Source organism: Solea solea, chromosome 1 (assembly GCF_958295425.1).
Source record: "Solea solea chromosome 1, fSolSol10.1, whole genome shotgun sequence".
NCBI classification, from domain to species: Eukaryota; Metazoa; Chordata; class Actinopteri; order Pleuronectiformes; family Soleidae; genus Solea; species Solea solea.
The window spans coordinates 14,853,399-14,872,622 of record NC_081134.1 but is presented as its reverse complement, the minus strand read 5'-3'; the positions used below and the strand labels follow the sequence as shown (position 1 = coordinate 14,872,622).

Here is a 19,224-nt window from a genome sequence, read left to right as displayed (position 1 = left end):
CTTTAGGGACTTTATATAGAGTTAGATGTCATTATAAAAGCATGTAAATATGGGAGGAGTCTTTATAAATGTTGCCTTGTGGGTGAAATATGGGGCTAAAATAAGACAAACATTAATCAGTAGGTCCAATTTCGTGTTTACAATATATGTATGTATATATATAATATACATTTATTGGAAGGGTAGAAATAGATAGATTGATAGATAGATAGATAGAGAAGCAACAGTGCTTCCCTCTATCGACAACATTTCAAACCACGTGACCTCGTGTGTTTACATCCTCCGCTCAGCTGTTTCTTTCTTCCTTCACTTGGACACGGCGGCTCTTCCTCGCTACTTTACCTTTAGGAAACCGTGCAGCCGGTCAGTTAGTTAGTTACTTAGCGAGTTAGTTAGCACAGTAAACTAGTAGGCGGCCTCTGCAGGAGGCATTCACGTCTCAAAGTGTCCTGTGAACATAGCACAGCGCGCTCCGTTACAAGGAGTGAGTTAATGCGACACCACACTGTGAGTATTTTTTTTTTATTTACTTTGGTTTTCTTACGAACTAACTGCGAGTTCGCTTGTTGGCGTGTGTGCTGACTGCTTTTGTTCCCGTTAGTTAATGCGACACAGCACAGTGAGTGTCTGCGTGTGTGTGTGTGTGTGTGTGCGTGTGTGGGATAATATAACCTGCTTTGTCTGACTGTGTTGTGACGATGGCGCACTCAGGCCCGCAGCAGCTAACGTTAGCTATTAAGTTTAGCTCGTGTGCGACGGTGACTCGGATGCTCACGGTTCCACATTTAAACCCACAAACCTCAGTTGTGAGAGTGACCTACATTCGTGCATTTTCTTCGTGTTTACGTGTTTAATTGTGTGCGTGAAGTGGGGAAACTCTGGCTCCATCAGGCGCAATAGGCTTTATGGCAAATAAACGACTCCCCCTTCTTTTCATCATGATTTCTCCTAAGCTGTTTTTATTCAAGTCGCAGTGGGGGATATTTCTGCGTCTTCTCGTCAAACCGGTTCGGCTAAAGAATCTAAACTACTGCAGAGAGCCGACGACCAGCAGCTGCGCTTTTGTCGTCAAGTGTGACTGTGAACAAAAGCAGTGGGAGCTGCACACAAACACGCTGACAGCGTTGTGTCTTCGTGTAACAAATGTCACACTCGCCGTGTGTTTTCTCACACACGTATGTGGACGGGCAGCATGAAAGGGGCAGCCATGATTTACAGCGCTTGACAACATTTTGTGAAAACGGTGTTGTTGTTTTGCTCCGTCGTCACACGCAGTGCGAAGAAAGTGTCCCGCTCTGTGATTGGCCGACAGGCCGCTGTCTGTGTGGCAACTGCGTCACGTGACCAGGCTCGGCGGTGATTGGCTGTACCGGGTGTCAATTTTGTGGTGACCAGAAAAATAGACACAGTAAACCACGTATGAGGTGAAGAAGTCTCCTTATTCCTTGCACTTAAATAGCTGACGTACTCTGAACGTTTTAAATGTAATGTTTTGCTTACACTATTAAAAAAAAAAAAACAGTTTAAAATTAGGTTGTGATTAATTATCAAACACATATACGGTTGTCAACTTCCTGGTAAGGAAATAAGGAACAGGGAACATGTCTGCAATCTTCTCTTTTCACCTGAACAGTATCTTCCTGTCCCCATTTTACCTTTTCATCTCCGTTGCTATGATACACAAGACTCTCAGTGAATCGGACGACCAATTAAAAGTGGCCATTTTCTGTTGGACAGTAATGAAAGAACGTCTGACAGCAGGAGGAGGAGGATTTTATTTCCCCTCATACAAGTAGTGCAATCTTCATGAGTGGACTAATCTGGAATTTTTCTCAACAAAGTGCGTGATTTATCTTTCAAATACGGAAAGCAAATCCTTATTTCACAAAACACATGGCAAGCCCAAACGTATCTTTTGGGTATCTCTGTTGTTTTTAATTCAAATTAATATTAGGTGTTACTTAAATTGCTGTATAAAAATAGTCAGAAAACTTAAATGTACACATTTGCTCTTGTCACGGTCTATATTGTGAATTAGGTTCCTATATTTCATCATCTTTAAAAAAAAATGCATCCCCATATTAAAAGAAATGGAAACATCTTTAAATACTAGAGGTTTAGACGAGCATTATGACCACTATTGGGTCTCGTCTCAGACCCAGACATCTTTTTACTTAATCTTTTTACTCAAATGCAACTAACAGTATAAGTAGTTAAACTAATTTGCCATCCCTAACCCTCCCTCCCTTTACTAATGAGAACAATTTGTGTGTTTGTCTCGGGGCGGAGATGTTGCCAAATTGTCTGTAATAGTTTGCTCTCCTAAACCACAAAGAATGAATCTGTGTAACAGCGTTTCGTGGAAGATGCACGAAAAACTACACAGCGTGGTACTACTTCCTCAAACGGGTGTGAGAGATATGACTGTAGAGAGGGGATTGATTCATTCACTTTAATTCCCATGAAATAATGTAACTAGGTTGCTTTGCCTCGGTCTGAGCTTGTATACAACTGTAATTTTGAATGACTGCAAGTCAAAGATTCATGTCACCTGATGATCACCTTTTGCTTCGCTGGAAACCTCTAACATCACAGTGTTTATGTGATAAACTAGTCAACATTAAGATGGATTAAGATAAAAATAATTAATTCACAAATGAATTATTCAGAAACAATGTGTAAATGAATGAAAAATAATGGTCAATGCACATTTTGGAAAGTGGGTCCACCAACATTCTAACTGAGTGAGGTACAGTGCAGAAGGAGGCAGTAGAGGCAAAGGAAAGAGAGGAATGACAGTAATGTAACATTTACAAATTCCTACTGCCGTAAAACAACCAACCAAGAAATGAAAACTTGAGCGATATTGGTTGATCTGACACATTGGCTGTCATCTTATCATCAGCTATCTGGCTTCTCTTCTCTTCAAATAATATGGTACATTTCACAACTAAGAAGTTAATTAATTCACACTAAAGCAACCTTAACTTTAACCTCATGGTGCTGCAGGCGACAGCAGTTAAGATTTACCTTTTTGACACATGCTTTTAATCATGAATCCTTTAAAGACTGAGAGGAAGAGAAACAATTTTTAATTTTTTTTCAACATTTTAAGAACTCTGTGTAGAGATGTTTCACACATACAGACACTCGGGCACAAGGCATGTCTTTACTGTTGCATCTCATGACTGTTTGTGGCTAATTAAGGCAGAGTCTATGGATCAAATTTGCATAAATGGAGTGAGATTTGAGTCATGAACACACTTTTAATTCAAGTAAGAAAGCACCAGCATAGCTCGAGGGTGGAACCAAAGGAAAATCTTCATTATTGCCTCCATCAAAAGTTTATCCACTGTTGAGGATGAGTTTTGCTTGGCAGTCTGTCTTCTATACGCATCTGGAAATGTGGTAATACAAGGTTCATTAAAGTGAGTGGCTCATTGAAGTCTGTTTTATAGAAATGAAATCACACCTCTTGGTATCCAAACTATATAACTGCAGAGAAGGGAAGTTGTACCATTGAAATGAAAAATAGATGGGCTCCAGGCCCCCCTAACCCTCATGTGAAAGGTAAAGCGTTAATTGACAATGTATGTAAAAAAACAACAACAACAACCATCCGTTATCAAAAATGTAATGTAACTAATTGATGGAGGAAGAAAGCACAAATGAGCATGGAGGTTAGGCCTCAGCCTCATTAATTACCAATGCTCTTTAACCAGTGCAACAACATGCTGTTGTATAGAAAACAATGTGTTGCTGTATTTATATTTCTTTTCTCTTGCTATTCAAAGATGTACCACAGTGAAAGTGGAAAATGGCCATGGAGGTCAAAATAATTAAATGGCTGCTTCCTTTTCGAATTTGCAACTACGGTCTGCTCATTAGATTTAACATAAATTTGGCCACTACCACAGTTGCCAGGGTAACCCGCATGCAGTTCAAAGACAGGTGAGGACAGTGTCACATCAAAGGAAGGTGGTTTGGATGGAAAGTCTGCTGCTTGGCTACTGGGAACACAAAATGAGAAAAAGTGTTTTGAACTATAATTTCTGCAAAATTGATGGGGTCACCCTAAAACTCAGTCGGGCCTGATGTGTGCAGTTTGGTGAGTTTTTCTGCTTGGCAAGGCCCTTAAAAGTGTGCTTATCATTATAATAATGATGATGATGATGAAAAAAAAAGAATACTTGGGCACAGTAGGGCCTAAATAATACAAGTGGTAAAATAAGTCCAGCAAGATCCAATACATGGAAATATATGATTAAAGTGAGTTTAAAGGCCAGCAAAATCACAATTTAACCTACCTTATCCAAGTAGATGTAATGGGAAGTGGGGTTTGAGAAGTCTTGTTATTAAATCGTGTTGAACAGGTGGAAACGTCTGGGGACATACATGCAGAGACATGACAATAATAAAAAGATGAAGCGATGACGGCAGCATGAACTGGCTCACATTTTTTGTTGCTGTGAAAATGGGAGTAAAGTATCAATCACAAATACACCTGCGTAATCTAATAATACACTCCCATCCAATAGCTTTTTAAACTTTAGAATTAATGTGACAATTAAAGCTGATTTCTGTGGTGGACGAAACACATTTTTATGTATTTCTTAGTTCTTCCTCTTAACAAACATGATCGAATCAGAATCTTGGAAAGGCTTCTCAAAATAGCACAGTCCAGTACAACACCGCCACAAATGCTCTTGTGTAGGAGAGGTATTTTGCCACAGGTATGAGTATACTCTTTTTCCAGCATCATAGCTGTATATTATTTGTATTGTCAGTAACCACAACACTCTTACATTTGTCGTTAGATTGTAAGACATGATTAGTTACAAACGTAAATTAGTTAGAGGCTGATGTCCTATCTCTTTATCCTCCTGGTTACGTGGTGTAGCTTTACTTTGACCCTAGATCTGAGTGCTACAGGATGTATGGAGTGAATACATTTTTGTTATGTACTTTTAAAATCTGGGGATTTTCTCTCTGACAGCTCAGACAAGTCAATCTGTGACAATGAATAATCATCAGATAATACTCAGTGTGGACGAGCCTTTTTTACTTAAAATGCCCATCTCTATGTCTTGGGTTTGTGAGCTAGACGGGCCTTTGGTGTTTAGTTACAGCATTAAAGGTTATCTTGTGTCACCAGAGGTTCTGTTACATGTTTCGTCAACTTGTAACAGCTGATGCTGTGGCCCGATGAGGGACACCGCCTGAACCGCATCTATATACATGGCCTGAAATGGCATCTCTACACATTAATACACCAGAGGAGATAAACCCAGGACATCCTGTGTGTGTTTACCAGCAGATTCCTCTTTATAAAGAGAGATTCTTGTCCCTCTATTTTAGACTATCTTTACTGTTGCAGAGACTGTTATTACCCAGCTGGCCTCCGTTGATTTGTCTTGGCAGAGAGGATGAATAATGACCCGTTGTAAGAGTCAAGATTATCATTGGTCCACATGTACAGCGGTTCCCAGAAGCAATTTGCGTACAGAATACCTCCCCTGACCCATTTTCCTGGATCTTCTGTCTACTGCAGGCAAACTCAAAGAACTGCATTTCAGAGAGTTCAGAGGGAAACATTGGGATAAAAAAAAAATACACTGTTGTGCAATCAGTAATAGTGAGTGAATCAATGACTCTTTTTGCTTTTGTAGAGGAGCCAGTGTAAAATTACCTTACCAGGCCTTCCGCTACAAAGTCACCTCTGAATTTAATCTTTATTAGCTGACTCAGATGTGGAGATGCTGAGAAGGCAGAGGGGAAATTCAAGACTTGTTTCACTTTTCTCCATCCCCAGCTATTTACCCCCCCATGCTGAAGCAGTGTGGGACATTTTTTTTGGTGATGAAGGCATTAATAAAATGATAAATAAAATGAGCATGTGAGGACTTTCTTTCATATTGCTATAATGAGGTATTAACAGTGAAGTGTAGATAGTAAAGTCAAGAGCTAGTGTAATGTTTTAAAGCACCACTGTATTTTTATGTAGTGCTTACTTAAGCAAAAACAGCCTCTTATAGCTTTGGCTCTGAACCTTTTGGGCTTGGGACCCCTTAAAATAAATCAGTTTTGTGATGCACATTGCACACATCACAAAAATTACAGCCTCAGTGTGGACCTGAGTTGTCAACACTTCAACCTAAGAACCGTTTTACCATCTCAGACTGTGTAATTTGGCCTGAAGTGCGTAAAGTACTCAAGAAAAATGCTTAAAATACTTCTCCAAATCTGTCACTAACTTTGTTTAACCTGTAACTTTCTGTGTACAGGTTAAACAAAGTTAGTGACAGGTCATAGTAATCATTTTATCAATGTCACAGCCCTTGGCTCAACGACAGCAATGTTATATGATAGGAGGACAAATCCAATAAATGATCCCTGCGCAAAGGTTATAATGTTGAGAGGAAACAAGCCACCCTGAACCTTAGTTCGTTTCTCTGCCTCAGCAAACAGCTATGTGGCACAACTCCACACAATGGAATTTATTTCTACTGAATAAGCTGACAAGTCTGAATCATGTATCAGCATGTAAGCTATATCGGAGAGTGATAATAATTGGTGTGATGATCTGGGAGAAAGGTTTATCTTGTTTTCTTCATATTTACCAACGGAGGAAGACTAAATAGTCCAGACACAGCTCTGTAAGATACAGCCTTCAAAAATAATCACTGAGTTGAATCAATACATGCAACATTCCCCAATGTCAGACACTGAGGCCTCTGAAAATGTTGCCAAAGCTCTAAGACCCACAACCAGATTTGAACATGAGCAAGAATCTAGCACAGCATTAAATAAGCAAAATAAAATATCATGATGCATAATAGGGATGGAAATTGGTATTGGTCAGCATTGCTATCGGTCTGATAATGGTCAAAATGACTGGATCGGATATCGGACATATATGAAAGTAAAATACAATCCAAAAATCTTATATATGGCATGCTTCACTATGCACAGACTGTAAAAATGTAAATAAAAATCAGCAAAGGCATTTTAGCTGAGTCATGTTTGGGCTGTTTATTTATTCTTTTTAGGAGAACACTATTTGTGACACAGTTGGAGAAATATATCTCTGAAATGACCCGGTACATGTGTTGTTAACAGCTTAATAGTTCATAAATGGTCTAAAATGACTGAATCGGAATAATATCGGTATCGGTAGATACTCCAGTTTTTGATATCGGTATCTGACACAGACACCATATAATTAAAAAAACACATGTTATATAAACAAATTGTGGGAGGAAACCAGAGAACCCACACACACACAGGGAGAACATGCAAACTCCATGCAGAAAGGTCCTTGTTCCGACCGGGTCTGGAACACGGGTCTTCTTACTGCAAAACGCAAGAGTGTTAACCACTGCACAAACCGTGTGGACACATACAAAACATGCATTTTATAATTCAGAAGCCTGTTGATTAAGTACAGAGTAGTTAGCATTTTAGCTTGCTAGGCTGTACTTAATAAACTGGCAGTTTACCTTTTCAGAGTTTGCCGTGGTGATGATCTATGACCAGATTATGTTGCATTATTGTTGTCATTTTTTCCACATCAAAATACTGTATATATTAATTCCCATGCTGGTTATTTTATGGCCTGGTTGAAGGCCACAAGTCAAAGCATGTCAGCGTAACAACATTACCTCTCATTTTTGGACCAAGCAGATTACAGTGACAGACAGCCTGTCACGCTTACATCAAATTTGGATGTGACGGCGTCTGAAGCAATCAGTGATAACAGTCTGTCAATGAGACATGACGTATTATTATTATTATTATTATTATTATTATTATTATTATTATTATTAATAATCATATCGTCTTGAACTTGCAAATATGCTCTGTTGCAGTGAAAACAGTGCCCTGAGCCACTAAATAATTAGCATCAAATTAGATACATTTTCCATCATTTCTCTCACATTTTAAGAAGAACTCAAATGAAATTCTATATTTGATCAGTCTGTCTGACATTTATATGAATTGAATGGGCCAGTGGTGCATAACACGTACTTACCAGGCCAAAAGAGTTAGCTTTGCATGTGTTCACTGAGCTACTGCTGCAAGAAAATGAAATACTTAAATGAGTACATCATCTTCAAGCCTCTGCAACCCCAAAGAAAACTCAGTGCTCCACCCCAACCAGGCTGTGTTGTTGGAACCACTCAGTAGAATTATATCCAGACTCTTCACAGAGATTCAAACGACCCAAACTTTCAAGACATTTCCTGTTTGGGAGATTTCTTCTTTCTCCACATAACATGTGTTGCATGTCTTGTGTTATTGGATAGTTTTCCAGACATGACATTTTGATGAAGACATTTGCTCTAGTGAACGGTTACACAAATCTTACAGCTACATTATTTCAGTTGGCATATTGCACAAATAAATAAATCCCCTACATTTTATCCTGAGGGGAGCTAATTAGGGAGAAAACGGTTATAGCACAGTGTGTCATTGATTATTCAGTCTGTGTCTCTTACGGTTGTTAATTTTTCATCATAAGACCATCCCAGTTGTAGGGCAATACTATTAAATCTTTACTTTTAGCCGCATCTGAAGGCTGCACTCTACATAATGTCTCACAATGTTTATGTCTTTTTTTTCCCCTCAGGTCACTTTCTGCCTGGACATGACTGTTGACGCCTGAGCAGTGACGGTGACGCCGACCATCTCCATGTCACTGTGAGTAGGAATCACTCATCCCGAGTACGACTTCGCCCCTTGTGTTTCACTTCTTCTTTTTGGCCATGGGGGGAGCCGTGAGCGCCGGGGAGGACAATGACGACCTCATTGATAATCTGAAAGAAGCTCAGTACATTCGCACAGAAAAGGTAGAACAGGCTTTTCGAGCCATAGACCGCGGTGACTACTATCTGGACGGCTACCGGGACGGCGCCTACAAAGACCTGGCATGGAAGCATGGCAACATACATCTATCTGCTCCATGTATATACTCGGAGGTGATGGAGGCCCTCAAGCTGCAGCCGGGACTTTCTTTCCTTAATCTGGGCAGTGGAACTGGCTACCTGAGCACAATGGTTGGCCTTATCATAGGTGAGCATAGTGTTTCCTTTTATCACAGCTGATCCCCTATCAGCTGTGCCTTTCTTTTTAATATGTGGGAATTACTGAGATGGTTTAGTGTTATTTAGATAACACAATGCCAAAAGCTGGAAAGGGAATTGCATTTCTTGTCAGACCAAGTGTCCGAAACCCAAAGGTACTACTTAACTATATTAGCACTAATAGTACTCAAATTTCAGAATCATAATATCCGCCTTCACTCTCGTCCACATGCTACTGTAATAGGCAATATGAAATGCTCTGTTACAATAATTTTAATGCTAATTATTTTTTTTCCCCTCAGGGCCATTTGGTGTGAACCATGGAGTTGAGCTCCATAAGGATGTGGTTGAATATGCCAGAGAGAAACTGGATGATTTCATAAAGAATAGCGACAGCTTTGATAAGTGAGTACAAGCCGTGGAAACACATTTTGTTGACAGTAAAATTGATTTGAAAAGAAGACTGATAAAGAAGCAAAACTGTGGTGCGAGTACATCCACTTGTGGTTGAAGGAATTGTTCTGGGAGTTTTGTTCTCTTGTCGTCTTGTCAAGGGTTCAAACTCTCGTATTTGACTATTTAATAATATGCTGCAACCAGCAGCCAGTTCGCTTAGCCGTGCGTCAACACTGGAAACAGGTGGAAACTGCCACTCTGGTCAGTCTGTAGCTGACTTATTTGCTGATTACCAGTTGACCTATTTACAACACTGTGTTGTAACGTTGGCAATAAAGGAGTTATTTCAAGAGCTCAATATTTTTTCAACTGGTACTTGGTATAAACCTTTTGAGGACCATTGCTCCAGCCACATATGTGATGCTGAGCCTGAAAGAAAGGAAAATATTGTCGCCCATGGTTGTTTGCTGTATTATATTCACTGTTGTCATTTTGTCACAGGTTCGAATTTTGTGAACCGGTCTTTGTGGTCGGAAACTGTCTTGAAATTGCAACAGACAGTCATCAATACGACCGCATTTACTGTGGCGCCGGAGTTCAGAAGGACCATGAAAATTACATGAAAGTGCTGCTCAAAATTGGAGGAATCCTGGTGATGCCTATAGAGGATCAGGTAAGCACTACACACCACTGAATAATCCAGAACATACTCGTTATAAAACCAGGTAAAATAGTTTTGACCTACAAGACGGTTTATGCAACTGCCACATGCATTATTGAGCCAGAACTGCCCCTGGATTTGAGCAGCTGTGTCAGGAGCGCACACACAATAATATTTTATTTAAAATGGTGGATGTGTGAATGTGGACAGACTGTGGATCATTTAAGATGTTTTTTGGGATGCGAAAATGGTTGGCAGGAACCTTTTCAGTTTGGAGGGTTAAGAGCTTGACAGACTCACAGGCAAGAGTTTTGGGCAGTTGAAGTTGTTTCAAGGAAAAACCTGGGTTCGATTAAATGTTATGACCAAAGTTTTCATATTATATGTTTACTACACTCTGAAGTGAATTCAGTACATAAATGGCTAAATATATCTATTACCTTTTTTAAAAAAAAAAAAATATCATAAAAGGCTTTATAGTAGCAACAATAGCAGCCTGCACACTTATGAGACTTGGGGGAAAACATTAGTCTTGATAGGACTTTTGACAGTACCATGACTCATTTTCACTCAGGCCATATTAACTAATATGAATCACTTTCCGAGCGGTATTTCTCTTTGTTGTGGCCCTTCATCAATGTAAAGTTAGTATTTTCCAATCCATCACTACGTAAGCGTTTTAAAATGAAGCAGAAAGTGTATACTAAAGTGAAGAGGCAACATTAACAAGCAAGCGTTGTGTTGTCATCCATAACTCCCACTTTAGTTTTTTTGTTTTTTACCCACTTTATATGTTACGGTGTAACACATTACATGAAATAGATTTCTTTGTTGTGATACTGTGTCTTGTTTCTGCTGTTAAATGGCTTCAGAAAATATAAATTATAAGGAAATCTCCATGCACACGCTCAGGTATTGACATTACTTGCTGCATTCATGATATTTATTTTAAAATACAATCACATCCAGCCTTGTTGCTGTATAGATTGAAAAAAAAAAGAAAAAAAAAAAAGTACCCACACAGAGACTTTGAGCTATAATGTGTTGCAATGAAGCACTCATTCCCCCCTGAGTGTACATTAAAGATGGCTGTGAAAGCGTGAACCATACTTAAAGCTGCTCTCAGTATCTGCTGCTCTTACTGAACCTGTGCCACTTGACTGCCTCCCAGACCATTAAAGATATAAATGTACACTTACATTATCGCCATGCACGATGAGTCCACAGCCTCATGTCGGTGGAATGGAAACCGGGGACTGGTAATTACGCTTTAAGACCTGATGGCTGTTCAGGGCAACCTTTTTAATGATGTGTCTGGTCGCGGTAAATGACTTGAGAAAATACTGCATACCATAACTGCAACGGTAAGCCTGACAATTAATTAGTTGCTGGATAAAATTTATTGCCAGCTGGATAACAATAAGCAGATAGTTGATTAATTGCCTAAACACACAGTGTGTATATTCTGTCACTGGGGGTCTCTCAGTTAAAACAATAACGAGAGACCGCCTACTATGACGGCAGGAAGTAGCAGTGTGGGATCATGGGAATTTTTGTCCTGTTTGGTTCTCCCGCTAGAGCTTTAGTGGCAGAACGTGCAGCACATGGGGACGAGTCGACTTGATCCATTAGTGACAAATACACAGAAGAATAAAATGAAAAAATAAAACACACCGTCTAACTATTGTTAACGTATAAAGTTATAGCAGAGACTGTAAAGCTGATGGTGTCATTAAAAGGCCAAATCAAATGTTCCACTACCTGGAATAGAAATATGGATTTCTGGGGATTTTAAGACCGTTGGAGACATTTGGGCTAATGTAAGTACACTGCTCGACAAAATACGTCACACTATCTTGTCATTTTTAGATCTTTGAAGGCAGATTATGTTACACAGTCTATCTTCAAATTGAAATGATAAACATTTTTAATTATAAAATGCAAGAATCTGCACAACAATACAGTAATCTGAGTATTTTCAGGCTTTTGGTTTGGGGTGATAGCGTATTAACGGTGGATCAAACGATCACAGATGGATCCATTTTGAAAGTAATCATTGGTTACAGCAGTTTTTTTTATGCAGTCAGCTACTGTTATGGAACAAAGATGCTGTGTGGACTCTGTATGAGTGTCCACACATACTCGGACGCCATATTCAAGTACATATACAGTGCAGCTCTAACAGCTTCCACACTTCTTGGAAGTGTTTCAATGGGAATTTGAGCCCATTCATCCATCATGTAGCGCATTTATGAGGTCAGGCACTGTTGTTGGACGAGAAGACCTGGCTCACAATCTGTGATCCACTTCATCCCAAAGGTGCTTGAATGTGGGGTTGAGGTCAGGACTCCAGTCAAGTTCTTCCACACCAAATTAATCACAATAAAATTTAAGCTTTGTATTAATAGTGTTTTATTTATATATATATATATATATATATGTATGTATGTATGTATGTATATATATATATATATATATTATATATTATTTTTTATTAATGTATACCTCCATGAAATCTGTTATTGTAACATTTTCTCATTAAAATGATCTTTTGTGTTCTTATTTGATGTGGCAGCATGTACTGTATGCCAGTGGAAAACAACGTATACTGTGTGTCCTCTCTCTTGGGTCACCGTGCGTTTATCTGCCACCCGTAAACCAACAGCTGGCAGTTGGATAACACCTTTGAGTGTGCGAATTCTGTTTAATAAGAAGACGATGTATTTATACCGAAATAATTGCTGCTCTTTGGCACCGGTGGAGAATAAAATACAGACCTCAGGAGAAGAACATATCCAGGGGAAAGGTCCCAAAAGAACACTCAATGGCAGATGGATAGCCACTCAAATGTATGCTGTTTATGAAACATTGATGGGATATTAAAAAATACAGTACATACACATTGTCAAGAAACTGTGGTGGTTTGGGCCCTTAGCCCCGGTCCTCTATAATATTATACACTATTTCATATTTTATGAGTGCTCAGTGTTGAGTTCAGGTTGTGTCTCTCTATGCAGCTGACCCAGATAACCAGGACTGGTCAGAGCACATGGGAGAGCAAAAACATTTTGGCAGTGTCCTTTGCCCCGTTGATCCAACAGAGCAGAGCGGATGGAGAGAAGCCGGACACTGTTAACCTGCGTAAGTTTCTCCACCACTCTCAGCAAAAGAAAAGGCATTCTTTGAGTAGTACTATGCCTAATCCTGTAAAGTACGGAATCTTTAAAGTCAGGCAGTGATGTGATGAGATCAATCCTCCAGCAGGATTTGCTTCGATGTATGAGTTTTGCTCTGCAGCTTTAGACGCCACCTTTTTGTTGTTGTTGTTGTTGTTGATGGCTTCACTTGTTCATGCTGACCTAGTAGAAAAGAGTGGTGCATTGGTATAGATTATTGTTATTTTTGTGACGCATTGCTCTAAAGGAAGCGTGTCATCTCTGCTTGTTCCTCAGCCCCGGTGACTGTCCGCAGCCTTCAGGACCTTGCTCGGATCTACATACGCCGCACCCTCCGAAACCTCTCCAGCGAGGACGGCCAGGGCAAGGGGACGGTGCAGAGAGTCCCGCAGAAGCGCAAGCGCAGACGCTGCCGGCGGCGTCGCATCAACACCTACGTGTTTGTGGGCAACCAGCTGATCCCCCAAATGGTGGAGAGCGAGGAGGAGGAGCACGCCGAGGAGGAGCACAAGGAAGTGGAGGAGGAAGAGGAGAGAGACATTGGTGACATTGAAATACTCAAGCAAGTGAACATCTTGAGAGACCAAATAATGGCGTTACCCCTGCCTGAGTCACTGAAAGCATATTTGCTGTATTACAGAGAGAAATGACTGATTCCCTGGATATCCATTCTCTCTGGGTGCAGCTCCTGCTGAAATGCCATTTTTCACCCTCTTCAGTACAAATGTAGCATTATTTTCATTAAATCCAGACGACACAATTCTTATGGAAAGACACTTCATAGGTAATACTGGATAATAATGTTCTGATTGTCACAAACCCCGTTAGTTTTTGTTGACTCTTTTGTAGATAAAAAAAACAACAACAACAACAAAATAATGAAAAGTGTATATTAAATGACATTGTTTCAGAAACTTATTTCAGATTTTATCACAATATTTCAGGATTTCTGCAGAGGTCTGCAGATTAAGAATTGGTTCTCAGAATCTATATTTGTTAAAATACGATCATGCCATTAAAAAAAAAAAGATAAAAAAGACGTTTATTGCACCTTTTTTAGAAGCTTTAACTTCAGTGTCTGGCAATTCAATGATGCTGAAAGAGACAAAAGACACAGGAAGTTGATTACAGCCACATCTTCCCATTGAGTTTCAAGAGTGGGACGCTCTTACATTTATAATCATGACCGGGGACACTTATGTCGTTACTCTTCTGGATATTTTGTTTTAGGTCAACGTGTTTTGTGCGTTCCTATGACAACAGAGAGACCAGATTGGTTCATCGTTTTTTTCTACAGTGCACCTTTTATTATCCTAATGTTTTCTACAAGGTGTGGACACAGATACGTAGATACTTGTCTCTCACTTTGCATATAAGTAACATCCTTCCTGTCATGATAAGGTGTGGTAGGTCCTCTCTTCTCCACTGTTTCCTCTTCTTTCTTTTTTTTTTAAATTGTAAATGCAAACAATATATTGGTTTCAATAATCATTAATCATATCAGTTGTTTAGGAATAATGGGGGAAACTGATGGCAGGTGTTAAATTATGGTTCATATTTTCAACTTTTGTAGAGGGGAGGTGTTAACCAGTAACGATTACATGCATGAATATACTGTGTGTGTGTGTCTTGGGTGTTCCTGACTTCGCTTTACATGGTATATTTGGTCACTGGAGGTGATGTCCCAAGTGATCAACTTTTTTAAATAAAAGAAAAAGACTTTAAAGACCATTAATCAATTTAATGGCCTTGAGACATTTTTTTTTTAATTGATCAGGATCATGGAGGATTTTGAAGCCTTTTGTATCTTGGACTGGAGAAGTGTCCAGCAAAGCACCTTAAGCTACAGGCGTCAAGCAAAAAAGAAGGTGCCACTTTTGTTTTGGCTTAATACTAAAATCAAAGTACAATTTCCTTGCAGAACCTTGCTCATAGTGATGGCTTTTAAAGTGCCAACATGCCCCGTCACATTAGGACGTCCGTGAGATGTCTGGCACAGTAAACTGAACTCAAATGATGCTCTATATTTCCACAAAAAAACATTCCACGGTGAAAGAGGAAACAGCACGTCGCTGATTGATGTCACTTTTTCTTCACGCGCTACCATCACAGACACTGAAGTTTAATTTCATCACACTTTGAATGCATAATTTAGTATTCCAAGAGCTGAGGTGAATGTTGTCAATATTAATTCTCTTAATATAAATGTGATATATATGTATTGTTATGATATGATTCTGCCTACAGTTTCATTTGCATTGGGTTTTTTTTTTATGTAGCGCCCTCTTGCTGTACTGTATCTTGACACTGGGAATTCTGTTAATCAAAACTCCACTGCTGTCTGTTAAATAGGTAAGAAATATATAGTGATATAGATCTTCACTTTTGTTCTAGTGTAATGAAAAAAAACAACGTTTTGTTTGAAAATGGGGTGATTCTCTACAAGTAGTTCTTGTGTTTTAAAGAGGTAACATTTATTTTCTGTAAATTCTTTTTGTCTTTTTTGCATTTTGTTTTTTATCTGAAAGCTTTGCAGGTAAGCAATAATAGAACAATTAATCAAATTATTATTACCTATAAGAAAACAGTCCCATCTGATTTGCATAATATCCATTAAGGCTCATATGACCGATGGTGGGCACACCACAGATTATAAACATTGTCTGAAATGTAATTGCTAGTTAGAGAACACATTAGGCGTATGAATCTCAGGTCACAGCCTCCACCAAAGTTAATAGGATTGCTGTGACTTCAATCAAGTTTGAGCACAGAAATGGTCGCCGGGGAAGTCATTACCAAGTCTGTGCTCGTATATTGTTAATTTGTTAAGAGCCAAAATAATTCTGTTACTTTTTGACCATGCCTGGGTTGATTTCTCATAGTGGGTGTGCTTAGTTCATTTTGAAAAGATTTTTTGTTTCTCCGTAAATGTTTGGCACAAAAATAAAGGTCTCAATCACATTATGCCTCTTCTAATCAGTGTTTTGGTCTCAGTTAAGTACAAGCCAGTCCTCGAAACAAACATGCAGAATATGGAAATAGTGAAGGGGAAATTTTAGGATTTGTAAAGCCGATCCATGTCAGTGAGAACTGGATTCAGCATAAGACTCACTGAGCGCAATCAGCGAATGACCTTCAATTACGTCTATTCTTCTGACACCGTGCAGTGGAATTATTCACAGACGGCGACCGGAATCGTGTAATCAGGCTTTTATCTGCAATAAAAGGTTAATGTGTTACCAATCTGCATCCCTTTAACATTTAACGCAATGTGACAAAACATTAAAACAATTTAGTCAGACATGAAGGTCATGAAACAGAACACATAATATCAATTCTTTCAGAATGAACACCTTCAAAGGAAAAAAAAAACAACTTGTTTAGTCATGGATACTCTATACCAAATCAGAAGTTGTATGCATTTTCTTTACTACGTAAGCACCTGTGTTACAGCCATCTTGTGTTTCTACTGGACAACTTTGCTATTTAACGCATAAGCTTATTATGCAAATGAAGAAGGACAATCTGCAGCTCACTATTAGATGTCACTAATTCTTACACACTGGACGTATAATTGCCACTTTGAGAAACTGTTATGGGGCCACGCGGTTGGTGTGGTGGTTAGCCTTTCTTGCCTTTGCAGTGAGAAGGCCTGGGTTGGAGAGACCCAGTCAGCATTTGCATGCGTTTGTGCCGGGGTTTTCTCCGGTTTCCTCCCTCAGTGCAAAAACATGCAAATATGGGGATTAGGTAAAGGTGTGAGAGTGAGAGTGAATGGTTGAATGGTGGTTTGCCGCTATATATGGCCCTGCGATGGACTGGCGAACTGGGTAGAAAATGGATGGATGGCTAATCTAAATTGACTACTAATCGTAGGTGTGAGAGTGAATGACTGTCTCTATTAGGCCCTGTTAAGGCAGGCAAGTCTGAAGTGCCTGAGGACAGAATTTCATGTGGACCTTCACACATTATTGTTTAATTCATTTCACCGAGATGAGCATTTTCTATACAGCCCTGAGTATACATTTCCTCTTAGGCAGGGGTGTCAAACATACGGCCCGCTGGCCAGAACCGGCAGGATGCATTTGTTAAAATTTCACAATTATGATTACAGTCTGTATTTGTCAGTTTCAGATACCTGTGACTAAATGTGTTGTGCCTTTGTAGATCCACTGTGATCTCTAAGTTGTTATGCACACGTGTGAATGGTAAACCGTTGCATAATATTGTTGAAATTGCACTTATTTTTCTCGATAATTTTCAGGTTGTTCGTGATACGCTTTGTGAAAAGATACGTCATTAAATGTTAAAACAAAGTTCAAAATATCTTGGTGTTTATAGGTTATTATGCTATTATTTTACTGGTCCGGCCCACTTGAGGTCAAATCACTTTGTATGTGACCCCTGAACTAAAATGAGTTTGACACCCCTGCGCTAAGGACACGGTCATGTAGGGACAGCACGAGTATCATAACCTTTTTGATTGGAAGGACACACACAGGAAACAGAAAAGTTGCAAGGGCATCACTTTCTCCTCTAGAAAGGCACTTCTGCAATCAATTATTTTAAAATGTATGTTTTTCTTTCGAGGCCTCATGTGAACGGCAGCCAGTAGGGCACTTTCTCATGTTTTTGCCACTCTCGAGGACACTTTGTGTGCCTTGTGACTCAAGAGGGCATTTCACCGCTGTATGTATGGCAAATTAAGCTTAGATAACTGCGTTTTAAGGTTTGACTTGTAAGGCTTCACATACTGTAATTAACACGTTCTCTCTTCACACATGCACACACATCCATGTGTCATCAATGTCGTTGGACAAACACCATCATCATGACACTGTGACAAATGTAAAAAAAAAAATAAAAACCCCGCCACAAGTGAGCCATGTTGTAAAAGGCCTCATTTATTACTTCATTACACAGCATATTTGTTAATAAAACATCTGCAAAAAATAAAATAATCCTCACTCTAGCTCCTGTGTTATAAGGGAATATGCGACCAGGATCGTTTAAAGCACAGAAGCATCACTCAGACTTTCTTTGCATAGAGCGCACCACCACCACCACTTGTTCCCCCTCACACACTCATGTCGGCAGAACAAGCCTGCACAGTACGAAGCTCTTCGCTGACCCAATTTAATTTGCCGTCCTCTAGACTCGAGACTTACTGACCCGTGGGCCTCTCGTGTTTGGGTTCTACTTTGTAAATGGAAAGTAGGAGCATGACTAATTGCGGCTCGACTCTCTTTGATTATCAAAGTTGAGATGTGACTCGGCTGCACTCTGCAGTGCAACACAGAGGGACGTTTTAAAGGGGCATAAATCTTTTTGCTACATTTGCGATATCTTTTTTTTTTCTTCCTTTTTGTCAAAAAAATGTCCCTTTTATTATATTTACAAGCTTGAGTCAGAAAAGATAAAATATTCCAAAAATACACCATTGCTGATTTTTATTCTTCTAAATTGGTCCACAGAGTAAATGATGACAATGACAAGGTTATGCACTGTCTATCTACTCGACTCTGGTGCACATCGAAATGAACAAATGCAATAACTCCTACACGTAATTAATTTCTCACCATAATTCATTATTTTTTTTAGCTCATTTGAGCGTCGGTGTTTATTTACATAATCAATTTATTTTTAATAAATGATATAAAAAAAGATTATGCAAGCTGTTTAAAATCATGTTCAGAGTGTTTTTTTTTGTCAGATTACGCTTGAGTGGAAGTTGAACCTGATTGACAACTTTCATTCAGTAATTCTGCAAACACTCATACACACAGAAGAATACAAACAAGGTTATAGAATATAATAATACCAGCGCAGATTTAAAACCATTCATTTCTTACCTTAATTCTGCCAGCAAAATAATATATAATTAAACTCTTTAAAACTTTTAGTTGGA

The 19,224-nt window shown here is 39.2% G+C and overlaps 1 protein-coding gene across 1 annotated transcript; it reads left to right on the top strand.

Annotated features, from left to right (window-relative positions):
* The first annotated feature begins 265 nt into the window (after window positions 1-265).
* On the top strand, window positions 266-16,277 carry pcmtd1 (protein-L-isoaspartate (D-aspartate) O-methyltransferase domain containing 1). The gene is made up of 6 exons (XM_058640442.1): window positions 266-507; window positions 8,630-9,072; window positions 9,386-9,488; window positions 9,981-10,152; window positions 13,158-13,281; window positions 13,593-16,277. The coding sequence occupies exons 2-6, from the start codon at window positions 8,766-8,768 to the stop codon at window positions 13,964-13,966; spliced, it is 1,080 nt and encodes a 359-aa protein (XP_058496425.1). The 5' UTR covers window positions 266-507; window positions 8,630-8,765; the 3' UTR covers window positions 13,967-16,277.
* The last annotated feature ends 2,947 nt before the right edge of the window (window positions 16,278-19,224 follow it).